The sequence below is a fragment of the Halichoerus grypus genome, chromosome 5, assembly GCF_964656455.1.
Source record: "Halichoerus grypus chromosome 5, mHalGry1.hap1.1, whole genome shotgun sequence".
In the NCBI taxonomy this organism is placed as follows: Eukaryota; Metazoa; Chordata; class Mammalia; order Carnivora; family Phocidae; genus Halichoerus; species Halichoerus grypus.
Genome location: NC_135716.1, coordinates 144,779,245 through 144,795,162, shown reverse-complemented (window position 1 = coordinate 144,795,162; position 15,918 = coordinate 144,779,245). Strand labels below are relative to the sequence as shown.

The 15,918-nt window shown below is 50.9% G+C and overlaps 1 protein-coding gene across 8 annotated transcripts in view; it reads right to left on the bottom strand.

The window, feature by feature from the left end:
• Nucleotides 1–15,918, bottom strand: part of SSBP3 (single stranded DNA binding protein 3) — a 161,913-nt gene that overhangs the window by 110,034 nt on the left and 35,961 nt on the right. Inside the window, exon 1 of one of the 8 annotated variants that reach the window (XM_078073106.1) lies at nt 4,223–4,320. The exons of 6 other annotated variants lie outside the window; for them this stretch is intronic. In XM_078073106.1, coding sequence (XP_077929232.1) covers nt 4,223–4,234 — 12 coding nt within the window. In that variant the 5' untranslated portion in view covers nt 4,235–4,320. Of the gene's footprint in view, nt 1–4,222; nt 4,321–15,918 lie in introns of those variants that run through there. One more of the 8 variants, XM_078073108.1, reaches the window with a different exon arrangement.

Genomic DNA, 15,918 nt, shown 5'->3' with positions numbered 1-15,918 from the left:
AAGACCCAGTCTGGAGACGGAGCCTACAGAGCTTCTTCACTGATAGTTTTTGTAATAAGAGTTTTCTGACTAGAACGTGATTATGCAGAAATGCTAACTGGACAAGACAGAAAAGAGCCTGAGAGGAAATACAGCCCTCCGCCCACCCACCCCCCAAAAGAATTTAGCCTATGTTCATCCAGGTGGTGGAATGATGGGGTGACTTTTTCTTCCTTCTACTTTTCAAAACGAGCCCGTATAGGACCTGTAAGTCCTTCGGTTTTCTCAGGTGTAAAAGCCACAGCAATTACACCCAATGCCCAGTTACTGTAAGGATGAAATTAGACTATGTGTGAATAAGCAGCGCCCAGGAGCTGTGGGCACTGGACAGTGCGCCACGGTTACCACTAGCTCAGTGACTAGGGGGCCAAGCCGCTTCTCGGGACAAGAATCAAAGTTACGCTCAGGGAGGTTATAAATTACTCCTGTCACTTGTGAATTGTTGAAGCCACAAATGCTAAAAATTCACAGATCTCCAGGGTAAAGCTGTGATAATTTAAATATAAATTAAGCTTTAAAAACAATCCTCCTTCATTGTTCCATATTCCTTTGGCATGTGGGATACTCACGTAGGACAAGGTTCCTCAACAGATGAACCTAACAGGAAGGAACCTCCAGCAGATGCTAGAAGGGAATGGTCAGAAACTTCAGTGGGCCCTCAGGAGATTCAGGACCTGCTTGCTGCCCGTACACCCAGCTGTCGAGAAGGCCTCAAATGTCACAGGCATTTTACAAAGACTTCTGACTCACCCGAGCCTGGATAAGCATTCTCGGCCCACTCAAGCAGCTAGCCATCCACTCAACCCAGCCTCCCACCTACCCATCCGCCCATCAAAACATCTCGAAGTTTATTCTCCGTTAACGGACTCCCAAGAAACAGTGGGAACTCTCAGCAAACTAACAGGCTTCCTTATTATGAAAGATAAAACACACCAAGCCCCCTCCGTCTGCACAGCCTTGGGCTAGACAGGGATCAAGGTACACAGAAGGACCTGCCTAGAGACACTAGTTTCCTCATCAAAACCCAAAACTTCAGAACTAGCACAGGACACCTTAGGAAGCTTGAAGGAAACTGATTCAAGTCCTACTTCACCTAGCAAGAAGTAACTTGTTACCCCAGGAAGTGACATTCTCCAGAAAAGCCCAATGGGTCCTAGTTTCTTGGCTGGTTAGGTATGGAGGCTTCCTCAAGGGGCATCGTGAAAAGGAGTTAAACTTTTCCACAAAATATCCTGGGGGAACCTTTGTCAGAAACTGTCCCCACTGGGTCTACGCACCCCCCTCCACTTCCTTTGAGGCTCCATCTCATCTCCAAACCCCCACCTCCCTTGCCCTCATCTCCCACTCTCCAGAGAAGAAAGTCATCCATTTCATGTCTTACTATGGCAACATTAACACAACAAGGCAAACACAAAGCGTGGGTGGCTATCCTGAGTCTCCCCTCACTAGGCTCTGCAGCAGGAAGCAGCTGTATTTCACTCATCTTTTTGGTCATCCGAGGATCTACCATGACTGGCACTGTACTCACTACAATCATTACTGTTAACAGAAATATACAGACAATGCAAAATTTGAGGAACCGCTCCCCCCCGCCCATCTCAATCAACTGCTTTAAAATGTCAATATGGTGGTAAATTCTTTGCCATTTTTTTCCTACTCTAAAACAGGATGGTTAATGATAGCAGAACCTCCACAAGATCCAAGATCCTCCATAACAAGCACAAAACCTACCTGATCCCACAGAGCATGAGCAGACTCTGGAGGGGCATCCCCTGAATGGCAAACCCGAGAACTATGGGAGAAACTTGGGGCAGTGGGTCAAAGGGAAGAGCTGGTCCTGATGGTCATTGTCCTCAGGCAGTCATCCCATCCCCTGTGTGGCCCTCAGTTTCCTCATATGTAAGGAAACCACTAAGGCTCTCCACATACCCCTGCCATGGGGAGGGCAGGTCTCTGAGGGCTTTGGCCAGCTCTGGAGCCAATACAGTTGGTTTTACTTATTTTGCATCCAGCAAGGCTTCAGCTCTCTAATTAGAACACGGCACATCTACTCTTTCCATGGAAATCAGGCCCATTGTGAGAGAAAGAACTTTGGACCAAATTCTAAGCCAAAGTAGGAAAGAGCAAAATCACCTCTACTTTTATATCCTCGAGGTCCCAGAAATCTTCACCTCAACCCACGCACCCCCACTCCACCCAGTGACTTACCCACTTACACACACACACACACACACACACACACACACACACACACACACACACACACACCCCTACACATATATACAGTCCAACCCCAGCAGCTTCAACCCTGAAGATCTTTTCCTTTAGCTGTTCTGAGATGCCTCACTTGTAAAGGCCCTGTGTACCTGCTACGGCCCCCCCACCCCAGAGCCAAGATCTCTCCCTGCAGGAAAATAAGAGCTTAGAGGATCCAAGTAAACGACACACAGAATCAGAACCCAATTTGGACTAACCTCTCCAGATTCCATGGAAGTCAGAAAGAAGTGGGCAGGGTCCCGAGGCTGCCTGACCCTTGTCTCCCCCACAGAGCAGCCCAAAGGCAAGGGCTTGAAAGGCATTAAAATGCACTGAAAGGGACAAAATCACACCCCGAGCCAGATAAAAACTAGGCAAAACCCTAAAGCCACCTCCTACAGTTACTGAAAAGCCAGTCTGAGGCCCAAAAGTACAGAGAGACTTTGCCAAGATGCTGCTTCCATCTCCAGACCTGGACCGAGTGATGGGAGAGAAAGATGGAGGATGATGAGGTCAATGCCAGTGTTTTACAGGCAGGAGACTGTGGTGCAGATGGGACTGATCACCCAAAGCACACGGGGACGAGAAGCTGAGCTGGTCGCAGGCCCTCAGCTGCAAGTGGCACATCATGTGCATACTCCCACATCCCAACATGAGGTCACGCGGGCCAGCAACGGGTGAGCCTCTCATTCCACTGCCCCAAGCCGATCCTCTGAACCGGAAAGCTGAAGCCTGCGCCCAGTGCCCTACTGTCTGTGGACTCTCCTGATCTTATGAGAGTGCATGTCCCTTTACCTCCTACACCAGTCCCACCCATCAAGAACCACATTCCAGCCCAACCTTCTCACACACCTGTCATACACACAGTAGATGGACAGTCCAACCAGGACCTGGTCCAGCAGGGGCAAGTCCTTGTCTGGGATCCAAAAGCCCCAGGAGTGGATATGACATGGCCTCTGGTCCTCAGCTTCTGCATCTATGAAATGGGAACAGTGAGCCTCTGCAGCTGCCCGCCGGGCCTTTAACACACGGACCTCTCTGTACAGAGCTCACTCTTTCAATGGGGAGAGGGAGTAAGCCATATAAAATTCCCTCACAAATCCCAGGCACACTCAAACTCTCTAGAGGGAAGAAATTCAGAAAAGCAAGAAACCCAGGAAGCCAACCAATTGGAAATCCCTTTGAACCTGGGCCCAGGCTAACACAGAACTCTGCATAGGACACAGTGCTTAGAAAAGCACAACCTCTATGCATGCCAATTATCAGGCCTGTGGATTTCTGGGCAATCACAGCCAAGGGGAAAAGAGGAGAAGCAGAGCAGACCCCTCTGAGAAAGGTATCCTCAATACAAGGTCATTCTAAAAGGCTGGCCCCTCTCAGTCTGAGAGCCTCCCTGGACAGGAGAGTGGTGTGACCTGCCCCTTCTCTTCAGGGCCCGACACATGCAACACCCAACCAACATCTGCTGGGTGAATGAATGAAACTAAGCATTCGGTCCCACTTCTCTCTGCTCCGGACACAGGGCCGGGAGCACAGGAGACATACAACTGATGTGCTGAACTGAACTGAATCTCTAGACCACACCCACATGAAGGTAAATACAAGAGAAGAGAGCCCCTGCAGTGGAGGGGTCTCCCCCCACCTTAAAGAGGCCGCCCCAAATTTAAGGATTCTTGTCCAACTAAAGAAGTTCCCTGAAAATCCTCCTACAAAGCCAGTCCCTCTCAGTGCACTAGAAAACAGGATTCGGTTTACACGGTGGTGTTTCAAGAAGGCAGCTATTGTATGCAGGAAAGCGAACCCGAGTGCACAGCCTTCCACCCACACCCCCCTCTTTGTGCGAGGGGACGAGCCCCACATTCGGGTTCCTGGAACCCAGCTCCCTCTCCTCCGCCCACCCTGCCTGGCCAGACCCCCATTAACGCACCACTAGTGCCATCAACACTGTTGTTTTGGAATGTGCCAGTAATTCTAGCGGCAGGAACAGCAAGCTTTAAGCTCAGCAGAGAAACCAGCTGGAGAGGCAGCCTCATGAAATAATGAAATGCCAAACCAACCCCTACATCTTCTCCAGTCTCTCAGGTCACCTACCAGATTAGAAGGCCTGTTGCTACGGCAACCGTATCTTGCAAGTGCCGGCTGAACTTCCCCATAATATTTAACCCTTTAACTCGCTCGAGGAGGGTGGTGTGCCGGTGAGCCCCGACCCCGGCGAGTTGGCCGGCTCTGGCTGTGCTTTCACAAATTAAACCAAGGCTGGGGGAAAACAGTGGGCAGGGGGAAGGGCGAAGGTCCCACTTAAGCAAACAGACAAAACAGCAGAAGCGACACGCGGCACAAAATCACCTTCCCTTCCCGCCGCCGCGCCACAGAACCACGGCGATGGGCAGCCGCGCAGCAAACTTTCTGCGCACCTGGCAACTCCCGCAAAGCGCGGGAGCCGGGACGAGCCGGGAATAAACAAAGGCAAGATGGGACCGTGGCTGCCCCTCCCGGCCAGGCTCCGTGCCCCCGCGCTGCAGACTATTGCCGGGCCCTTCTGTGGTAAGCAGAAGGCGGACAGGAGCCAGGCGGAGGGGGACAGATGGCCAGGCAAAGCACTGGCACTTTCCAGTTGTCTGATAGGCGCCTGCTGCCAAACAAGCTCCCACCTCCCCGCAGCCCCCCCAGCCCCCACCGCCCCCGACACACATACATACATACACACACACACACAGTTCCTGGAAACTGCGTGCAGGCTCCAAGGCGCTGGGGCGCCAGGCTGAGCCCCAGAGCTCAGGGCGCTGATCTGTCCCTCCCCTGATCTCCCCCTGCCCCGCATCTGCAAGACATCAGAGATGCACAGGCAGGGGCATCCACTCCCTCAACCGCCAGGGCCTCTCCCTCTCTCATTTCAGGGGGAAAGTCTTCCACCCACCCCAACCACTAAACCCTCTTTGTGCTCAACGACCAGAGTTCATGGGGTAATCAGGAATAAATCTTTAAAATGACTTTCCTCAGCCTCTCAGATTTGACAGGAGAAACTTAATAAAACCACACAGGGGCAGAAAAATGCCAGCCAGGCTTAAGCACTGGGGGTGAAGCCCCCTCACCTCACACCATACCGTCCGTGGTGGGGAGACTTAGAGGAGAAAGGGAATAGGGCCCGTCAGTAGGAGGTAAGGCTCTTGACCACTCACTGGACCTACCAGCGGGGGGCCTGTGTGGTTTCCCCAGAGGACCAAGGAGAGGTCTTTGACAGGAAGCAAGGAGAGGGGGGCTAATTCCCCATGAGAGCAAAGACAAAGAAGAAAGGAGCAGGAGGGAGGGGAGGAAAGGAAGCAGGCACCCCGGGACCCAAAGGACAGGCTGGGCAGCAGCAGGGGGTGGGGGGAGCTGGCCATGTCTCCCCAGAGTGCCTAATACAGCGCCCCCCAACCCACCCCCACAGCAGGCACAGCACAAACGAGGCCACTGTGTTGCACACACACCAGAGCCCCACTCCTGACAGAAGGCTGTGGATTCACTTAGAAAGTCAGGTCGGGGGGCGCCTGGGTGGCTTAGTCTGTTGAGCATCTGACTCTTCGTTTTCAGCTCAGGACATGGTCTCAGGGTCTTGAGATCAAGCCTCACGTTGGGCTCCACACTCAGCACAGAGTCTGCTTAAGAGTCTCTCTCCCTCTGCCCCGCCCCTGCACGCTCGCATGGGCTGGTCCTCTCTCTCAAATAAATAAATACTTTTTTAAAAAAGAAAGGCAGGTGTGGGGCAGGATATGCAACAAAGGGGTGGTCAGGGCTTCAGGAGGGTTTTTTGGAGAACAGGAAGGGAGTGCCTTGCCAGTGTCCTGACACTATTAGCAGAGAAAAAGGAGAAAATTCAACCCCGCCCACTCCTGTCACCATCCCCCCCTCAACCACAGTCCAGCCAGCCTGGCCACCTCCACCTCTCACCCATGCAGGGAGACACCTGGGAGGAAATCCAGTCCGGTGAATTAAAGTCCTGATGTTCTCTTTGCCAAGTGATTAACAAGACGTACCACAAACGGCACAGTGCCCAGAGAGGAGCGATGATTTTTATTAGCATGTTCACCCATCACCCAGGCCTTCTGCACAAAGAGCGGTCAGTCAGTCAGGTTAAACAGGAGCTGAAGAGAGGCCGGGGGGCGGGGCGGGGGGGGGAGGCTAAGGGCAGTCCCTGTCCCTGGGAAGAGGCAGGGCAGAGCTTCGGCTAGAGTTTTATCGTTGGGCTGCATGCACTGGCCACGGTGATACCTGGGGGACACTTCCAGGAGCAGCTGGGGAGGGGCCCTTCAAGGGAGGACCCTCCAAAGCCAAGGCAGTTAGGCAATCAGTGCTTACAGAATACGTCCCATACCATCCAGACATGGGGGTGTCCTCTTAATAGGGTCTCCTTCCCTAACCTACTCAGGGGCCGGGCTGTGTTGAGGTGTCTAGGATGGGGCAGGAGCTCCAAGAACATCTGGGAGATAAAAAGGAATCGGCTGTTTCCATTTTAGCCCACCAGATGGGCAGGCTGCCCCCAAGCTTATCCATTGTCTGGTCTCATTTATCCAAATCCTTTGGTTCATTCAACAGATCCTTATTGAGCACTTACTATGTGCCAGGCACCATGCGTACAAACGTGAAGACTAACACACCCGTCTGCCCTCAAGGAACACCTTTCATCTGGCAGCTATCCCCTATTCTCTGCCGGCTCTCCACCCCTGCCTCATGCTCAGCAGGCCCTTGGGATCTGACGGATACACTGGACTCTTGGACTCTCATCAGGTGTGCCCCTGAGGCTTGGCCAGCACGCCCAGTTCGGGTGGAGAGAGAGGAAAGCAAGGGCAGAGACTCAGGGTTTCTGTGCAAACCCCGGTACCTGTCGGCCAGGGCTAACCAGCCGGAAGCCTCCTAGACAATTCCAAAACTGTTAAACTAAAGACCCTTTCGTAGGGGCCACACCTCTGGCCTCACTCCAGGGTAGAAAGAGCACCAGGAAAAGAGACAAGCAGCCTGGCTTCCAGCCACAAAGGCTAACTTTACCTGCCGTGTGACAGGAGAATGGGGACAAGCTGACTTCTACCCTCTGGGCCGCAGTATCCCCCGCTGTAAACCGAGGAGGTTGTCCCATCTAATCTCTGAAGACATCCTAATAAGCAACATTAGGAGAACAGCACCATCCTGGCTGGACAGGGCTTTGGAACAAAGGACCCAGCGAAGAGAATTCCAGGCAGAGCGGGCATCCCGCTACTGCATCCCCACCCACGCTCTCAACACAGGGAAATTCTACCCCCAGCTCTGAATAATAATAGAAGTAACATTTAGGTAAGGTTGGGGATTAAGCTAAACCTCACATAAGAGGCAGGGATGTTGGCATTTGGAAGCAGGAAACAGGCCTGGGAACGTATTTAATACCTACCACAGAGCAAAGCGGATCACGGCCAGCTCCTGACTCAAGAGCATCTTCGCCCCTGCCACACTTCTCCCTCTTGCCAGCTCCAGACACTTCGAGGGTGCCAGGCCAAAGAGTGGGGCTGGAGGTCAGTTTTGGAAGCCACATTTTCAGAAGAACATTGGCAAACCAGAAGCCAGGAGAGAAGCCTTCCAAAACAGAACAGGAGCTATTTTAAATGGAAACCCATTGGTGGAGGCGGAGGAGTCTTATGGGAAGAACAGAGAACATGAATGAGTTGCTATAATTAACCCCCCCCCAAAAAAATGCATAAGGAAGAGGGAGTCTTTCTACTTGGTGGTGGTAATACCGAGAACAGAAACGAATTCTAATCGTCTAAAACTGAAATGTGCCGCCCCACAGGTAGTAAGTTCCCCATCACTGAAGGTGAAGCAGATGCTGGAGAGAAAACTTGGGCCAGGGAGGCTCTCATGTTCAGAAGGAACTTTATCAATTGATAAAATGCTGATGGGAGGGAAATGCAAAGGGGAGCATTCAGGCCTTTCATATTTTCAAAGGCTTTCCTTAAAAAAAAAAAACCCGTAGAACTCCTAAGGGGGTGTGAAATTGTTCTTCCTGCCCCTAACTAACCTGCAGAGGGCTTCTTATCAACAGAAAGTTTCCCTAGACATCCTTGGTCAAATTCTTCTGGGCTGCAGAGGTCATTGTTTTTCTGGCAAAAGCTGCAAGTGGTGACTGAGACACAGGAGAAGTAAGAAACTTCCACTATGTAAACACACAAATGCTTAGGGTGCCTCTATGGAGCACCGAATCAGACAGCAGAAATGAGGCAGGCCGGTATTCATCGTTTAGGGAGCAAAGCCACCATGTTGGCATCGGGCACGGATAGATGGTAGGCCGCAGAGAGCAGTCAACACTCACCACCTACATGGGGAAAATGTTCAGATCACAAATTGGTGATCACCATGGAGGAGTCAGAGCGGGACCTCTGGCTGCCACCGGGTTCCAGTGAGAACCAAGTGTACGTAATCGCTACTTCCTTCAGAGCTTTGTTCACCTGCTAAATGCTTAGGACGTAGAACAGTGCCCAGCATATAACATGTGCTCAAGAAATACTTGCAGAAAGAATGGGTATTGAAAATGAATATGCAAACCAAGGATCTTCTCCTTTAGTTTTGGAGTCAATTACATAACTTCTTTCCTCCCGCTGATTCACCTCTCTCCTTGGGTTCGGGCTCAAAATATTACATGAAAATTATTTTTGCACTCCCCGAATCTATGGTGGGATAAAGGAGCTGTCTAGAAGCTTAGGGTGAGAAGCTACGGCATGGGAATATGGAACCCTCAATTTGAGCTCCACAAGGGTAGGGATGTTTGTCTGTTTTGTTTGCTACTTTATCCTCAATTGTGTGGCAGAATGCTGGTACATGGTATGCACTCAACAAACATCTAAAAAGCATCAGCAAACACATTCGCTGTATAGTCTTGGCAAGTCACTTCTCTCTACAGGCCATCTTTTCTCAACTACAAAATGATAATGCCAAAGGGCTCAGGGGTCCCCAGCCAGTTCTAATGTGTTCCAAAGTCTGTGATCCAGGGGAGCTGGCCTACAAATGGCTTTGATCAGAAGCCTGCCTGGGTCCTCCCCAGGAGCTTCCACAAGGGAGGAAGCTAGGAGGCAGTGTGGTGCCATAGAAAGAACACAGACTTTCGAGCCCAAACGTTTAAATCCCAGCTCAGCTCAGGATGCAGGACTTAAAGGATGTCACTGAACCTCCTAGAGCCTCAACTTCCTCATCTGCAAAATGGGGGGCCACACCTAGCCACCTCTTCAGGTTGCAGCCTGGATTACAGGATAATGCACATAAAAGCCCCTTGTGCGAGGTCACTCCAGAGTGAGGTGACCCATGTCACTTCGAGCTCTACGCTTTACAATTACATCTACCCTCAACAGGAGGATGCCAATTTGGGAAAAAGTATAACCAAGACCAGTTCACAAAATAACATTATTCGAAGATTCACGATCTGCAACTTGGCCTGTCCTAACTACAAAGATATAAATGTTTATCTTATGCAGTTCATCTCGAGCTTTTTGCTCCCTTCTCAGAAGACTGAACAGAGGTTTAAAGAAGAGAAGGGAAAATATTTGGAAAACTGACCACCCCTAATTAAGAAGACAAGTACCCTTCTGAAGCTGCAATTCAACCCACACTGATGGCTGGCGAGGAATCAGCAGAGAAATGCTGCCCCCAACAGAGCCAGCCCTCCCAGGCCTCAGAGAGGAGGTAAGGAGCCCGCTGGCCCTGTGTGCCCTCCTCCCCACAGCCCGGCTGCCAGCAAGACAAGCAAGGCTGTGATCAGCGGTATATATCAACACAGCATCTATGAGCAGCAGAAGTGACAGCCCAAATCAAGACAAGTGACCTTACTGGACACACCGGACACATTCAAGCCCTCCATACAACTATGAGACTGCCGGACAATGTGCATTATCGTTGAAAGGTAAAAGGCCTCATTTTTAACTCTCCCTGACTGGTGGGTGTTGTCAGCGGGCCCCCCCCAGGTTCACCTCCCCCTTCCTCACTAAATGACAGTGCCACCCGAAGTTCTCCCAGAAAGAGACTGGGGGGCATAATTAAAACAGCTCAGGAAAGAGGGGTGTAAGGCCTGGCAAAGGTTTCTTGGGTGGCTTGAGGTAAAATTTAAAATTTACATTTTTTCATTCCCAGTCTGGCATCTTATTTGCTTATCTTCAGCCAGGTATTCACCTCCTTGGTTAGGACAAGTAGAGGAGACTACAAATCAACACAAACACACAATTATCCTAAACAAGGGAAAAAATCCATTCCTTTTCTCCCGGGTCATTCATTTCCTCACTCTGGACCAGGAGCTCCCCAAGAGCCTGCTGGGTGGTCACTGCCAACACTGGAACCCCCTGGACCATCCCCGACACACGTAGGTGCTCAATGAAGAACAAACTTCCTCGGGGCACCTGGCTGGCTCAGTCAGCGGAGCGTGCAACGCTTCATCTCAGGGTTGTGAGTTCAAGCCGCACATTGGGTGTAGAGATGACTTAAAAAAAAACAACAAAACTTCCTGGTGCCCACTGAGTAGTGCTTGTCCACAGAGCAGACTCTCTACCGACGGTCCTCTCACCCCCAAAAATAGGTCTGGCAAAGAGTGAGGGCCACCAGGGCTTGCTCTGTGGATAAAGTGACTTAGCTAATGAGTGGGGGAGGGGCACCGGGCTGAGGCCCTCCTCAGGGCCAGTCAGCGGCAGTCTGCTGGATGAGTGAGGACTCCACCAGGTTGAAACCTCCACCCCAGCCCAGGCTCTCCCAGGCAGGCCCTACACAGGCCCAGGCTCCTGTGATGCCGAGAAGGAAGCTATCCCACCAGGAAGGAACGCCCAATAGTACATTTCCCACCCCCTTGGCTCCAGGCCTTGAAAGCTTCAGGAAATAGCAGGCCCCCAAATCTAACTTTTTTCATAGACCAGGTAGTTGGTTTTATTTATTTAAGTCCTAGTTTATCTTCTTAAGCTGTCCAAACATTTGCCAGAGTATCTCAGCCACATGCTAGGCTGCCCTGGGGGTTAGTTCTGCTTTTAGTGGTGATTTTTTCCCCCGTCTTTCTCTGCCCCCAGATAACAGCAGAGACTTGCGCTTCTAAGAGCTGTGTACTTCCCGGGAGTTCTAATCTGACAGGGATGGGGGTGGTGGGCTAGAGTGACCTGGTCTCTAAGAGCGTCTGCACAGCACACTGCTGTTTCACGAAGATCGCATGGGGAGAGTGGGAGAGAGAGGGGTGGGGCAGAACCCTCCCAGCCTCCGCCATCAGGATGCGCCACTCACTGGAGGGCATTCCGGTGAAGGGAGGTACCAGGCCTTATGAAGCCCACTCTAGCGCAGCGCCCCTGACCGCCCAGAGACTGTTTGCTGAGTCACATCTCAGTTTCCACAGGAAAATGATAAAGACATTTGCTTGTCGCAGCCACGTGAGATTTTCAATCCAGAACTGCAAAGCTCTTAACAGCATACTGCCTCGTTTTGCCAATCTGGGAAATGGGGACAAGTGTTTCCTTCTCCTCCGCTCAAAAAGGAAGGGCCAAGGGAGGACACACACACACACAGCCTTCAGCAATAATGTAAATAATGAGCATTTCTTCACCTGAGCAAAAGTATTATTTAGCACAATTCAAAGAAATGAGAGACAATCTTGCTACCAAATCAGCCATCTGATACCACACTGACAGTTACAAAGAAGAGAGGAGTAACCTTTATTTATACTCCTTTCCCCTCACTAACCACCATCTCCTCGGGCCCTCAAAGAAGTAGCCTTGTAAAGAAACAAGACGTTATATACGAGTGGGGAGCACAATATTGGTGTCCCTGAAACTACCCTGTGCACCACCAATTTTTTTTTAATGTCAAAATAAAATACCAAGAAAGCCATTCAGTGACAAAAGCAAGCAGGGTTTGATTTTTTTCTCTCTCTCACTGTAAAGGTGTATCACAGGGAAAATATACAGGGAAAGGACATAGGCAAAGGTATGCTGTTTTGTGGCAGAGAGCTTCCTTAATCAGACTTAAGCTCAGATTTACCATATCTTACAACTCTTCAGAACAGGGCAATTTGCATAGAGCAAGGCACTCCTGCTCTCTAGAGAAGTCTGGAGAGGCCACCTCCCCAGTTACCAGAGGGGAAACATAGGGGACAGACCAGGTTCCCGGCAAGGTCCGGCCTCAGAAGGGCTCAGGTGTTGGTCCCTAACTCAAGTAAGAAATTCTTCCCTGGAGACTAGTCTCGTGCACGAGAAAACATTACAAAATCCAAAGAGAACACTCTAGAGCTGGGATTGGCAAACTAAGGTCCACGAGCAAAATGCGGCCCACCACCTGTATTTGTTAATAACGTTTTACTGGAACACAGACACACCCCTTCATTTCTATATTCTATATGGCTGCTTTTGTGCTATGATGCAGAGCTGAGTGGCTGCAACAGAGACCATACAACCCACAAAGCCTAAAATACTTACTACCTGGCCCTTCACAGAAAAAGCTTGCAGAACCCTACTCCAGAGTCCAACACAAAGGGTGTAAAATAATAGCTGGGTTTCAGAACGAGGACAGCTAGTTCAGCACTTCCACTTTAGAGATGGAGAAACTGAGGCATGGAGAGGAGGAGGTGACCTGCCAGGGTCAGACTGCTAGAAAGAGTGAGAGGTGCCTCCTGCTTTTCAACCCAGCACTGCTTTTAACACAAAGTAATGGGTGAGGCTTCTCACAATAAAACACCAGTGACAGGCGTGCCTGGGTGGCTCAGTTGGTTGAGCATCCAACTCTTGGTTTCAGCTCAGGTCACGAACTTGCAGTCGTGAGAGCCAGTCCCCGGCATTGGGCTCCTCTTGGGCTCCTTGTTGGGCTCGTTGCGCTGGGAGCTCAGCAGGGAGTCGGCTTGGGATTCTCACTCTCCCTCTCCCTCTGCCCCTCCCCCTGATCACATGTTCTCTCTAATAAATAAATCAATCTTTAAAAAAAAAAAACACCACCACTGGTGACAGGAAAAAATATAAACAGAAAATTAAATTCTACAAACAAATATTAATGCTCAACCCAGGATTAACGTCAGCAATGTAAAAAAAATGGGAGGGGAAGAGGATCTGGGGTGGTCTAAGCAAATTCATATTCAAAAGGACAGACTATTTTAAGCCCTTTAGAAATATCCAAAGCACATGTGCTAATTACAAATCCTGCCCTCTCCCTGCCCAGGCAGATGGCCCCTCCTCCTGCCACAGCGATGGTGAACTTGGCAGTACTGAACCGAAACAGTCTTTTTTACCAGTTGTCTGCATTTCCAGCTTCTCTTGGTTCTCACACAACTCTGCCCTTGAGGAGGCCAAATGAGTGAGGTTTGTGCTCATTTTAACACTCTAATAATTAAGACCTCTCCCAAAAGGAGTGCCCAGTGCTCTCCCTTGGGCTGAGGGAGATGGAGATGGAAAAGACCCAGGCCTTCACCGAAGGGACAGGAGGGAGGGTCAGAATCCACATCCGCCCTCTCCAGAGCTTTCCTCCCGCCAGCATCAGGGAAAACATCGGACAACGTGAACAGTGCATGGAGATGAAGCAATATTACCAAGTGAAAATTAATTAGCTGGCATGTTGACAGAGACTCCATTGTGCCGCCCGGTGAAGCAATCAAAGTGCAAGGGCATCACACACAATGTCGAAAGGGCCTTGGCAGCCCCAGGTACAAGCGGTGAGGACATGCTCGGTCGTGTCACCAACATGGCTCCTTCAAGGAAGGAGTGCACACACTGTGTGTGTGTGTGTGTGGGTGTGTGGGTGTGTGTGTGGGGGTGGGTGGGTGTGATGGCTAGTATAAGACAAATCTGCAAGTAGATTCTCTTAAATGAATTTCAAAAAAGCAATGACCGAAATACCAATACGTCTCTAGTCTTTGAGAGGCTGAGGGGAAGGGCTACCACTGAGGAACAGCACAAAGCTTGCCTATGAGCCACTGGGCGGCCTGAGAGCAGGGCAGGTTGGGAGGTGTCCCTCCACAGGGTGGATGCCAGGAAGGGCAGACGCTTCCCGCACTCAAGTGACAGAAGAGGGGTGGGAGGAGGCCAAACAACCACAGATTAGTGGCTCCAGGTGCTCCCTTATCTGCTTACCATCACCCTGTCCAGCCATGTCATGAACTACCACTCCCCGCCCCCGACCCCGCCGCCGCACACCCTGCCATCCCCAGCTCTGCCAACACCTGCCTCTCCCCCACCCCCAGCCTTGCTCGCGTTGGCTGCTGCACTCCTCCAGCCAGACTCTCCTCAAGATCCAGCAGGCTGCGCGACACAGCCGTGAAGAGCACCGAGTGCCTATGCTCCAACACTTACTAGCTCGGACACTTACTAGCTTTGTGCCCTAGGGCCGGTGGCTCCACCCCTCCGTCTCAGGCCCCTCAGCTCTAAAACTACACTTCTGGCCTCAGAGTTCCTAGTGTGCCAGTCTACGTGGGATGATGTGAATACCGACCGACACAAAGTCAAGGCTGAGTAAGTTAGTACTACTAAGGCCCCCCACCCCTCCTTCCCAGAGGGCACTTCCTCCAGAAAGCCTTCCCTAATTCCCTCCATGGTTTAACTGCTCCCCACTGGAGCCTGGAGCTCCACCTGCTGCTAACACCTCCCTGGGCGCATTTATAGCTGACTTACAGCTTCTGTTGTATTCGTGGCTATTTATAGCACTGCTGTCCACGTGACCTGGAGTTAGGCAGAGTACTAACGACAGCCATTCCCCGTATCCTGCAACATTGGGGGGCACAACCTCAGGTAACTTTCGAGTACCTTCATTTGTGCCACACACCCTGGGCCATGACACTGGTACCTCGTAATTCTCTCAAAAGCCCCGTGATGCTCCAGACGATTTACCCCAAGTATACAGATAAGGGATCCGATACTTACTCTCTCTTGGAGGGGTGACTTACCCGAAGTTACAGAGTTAGTTAGCATGCTGCTATCTAATTTGGGTTTGCTGAAATTAAAGAAATAGAGCGGGCACACAATAGGGCCTCCAGGTAGAACTGAAATGGCTTTCAGGGCTAAACCAGAGCAGATATTAACACATGTAAATGCACAGGAAAAAGGCAGCAAGGGGCAGGGAAATGGTCTTCACGTTTTATTTCATACACCTCTGTGTTTTAGCAATATTTAACACCAAAAGTACTTAGGTACTAATCACATAATTAAAAATTAAGAATCGTGTTACACTCATCTCCTACAAGACCTTGTAACCACTCAGATTTCGCTCTCATAGAACGTTACAGATTCCTGGACAAAATGTTTGGTGTGGTCCAGCTTTGGAGTCAGACCAACCGGGCCGCCAGTCCCAGTACCGTCTCTCTCCTTATAGCTGAGTGACACTGTTCAAGGTACCGGAACTCTCAGAGCCTGGAATCCCTTGAGCAGGAAGGGAACGTGACCTCCCCCTCTGGGTTTTCATGAGGCTCCCGGGACTTGGCAAGCAGTTCTGATGTGGTTTGTCTGCACGTGGGAGGCCCGAGTATGACCATCTCCCCCCCGGCTTTGAAGGGTTCATTCTAGTCCATATCCAAGAGTCGGTCCTTCTCCAAAACGATCTATGTGAGTGAATACAGAATGCCACCAACCACTGCTGCCCATAAACCCCCTCCCCTGAGACTCCCCATCTGAGAACGCCAGCCACCCT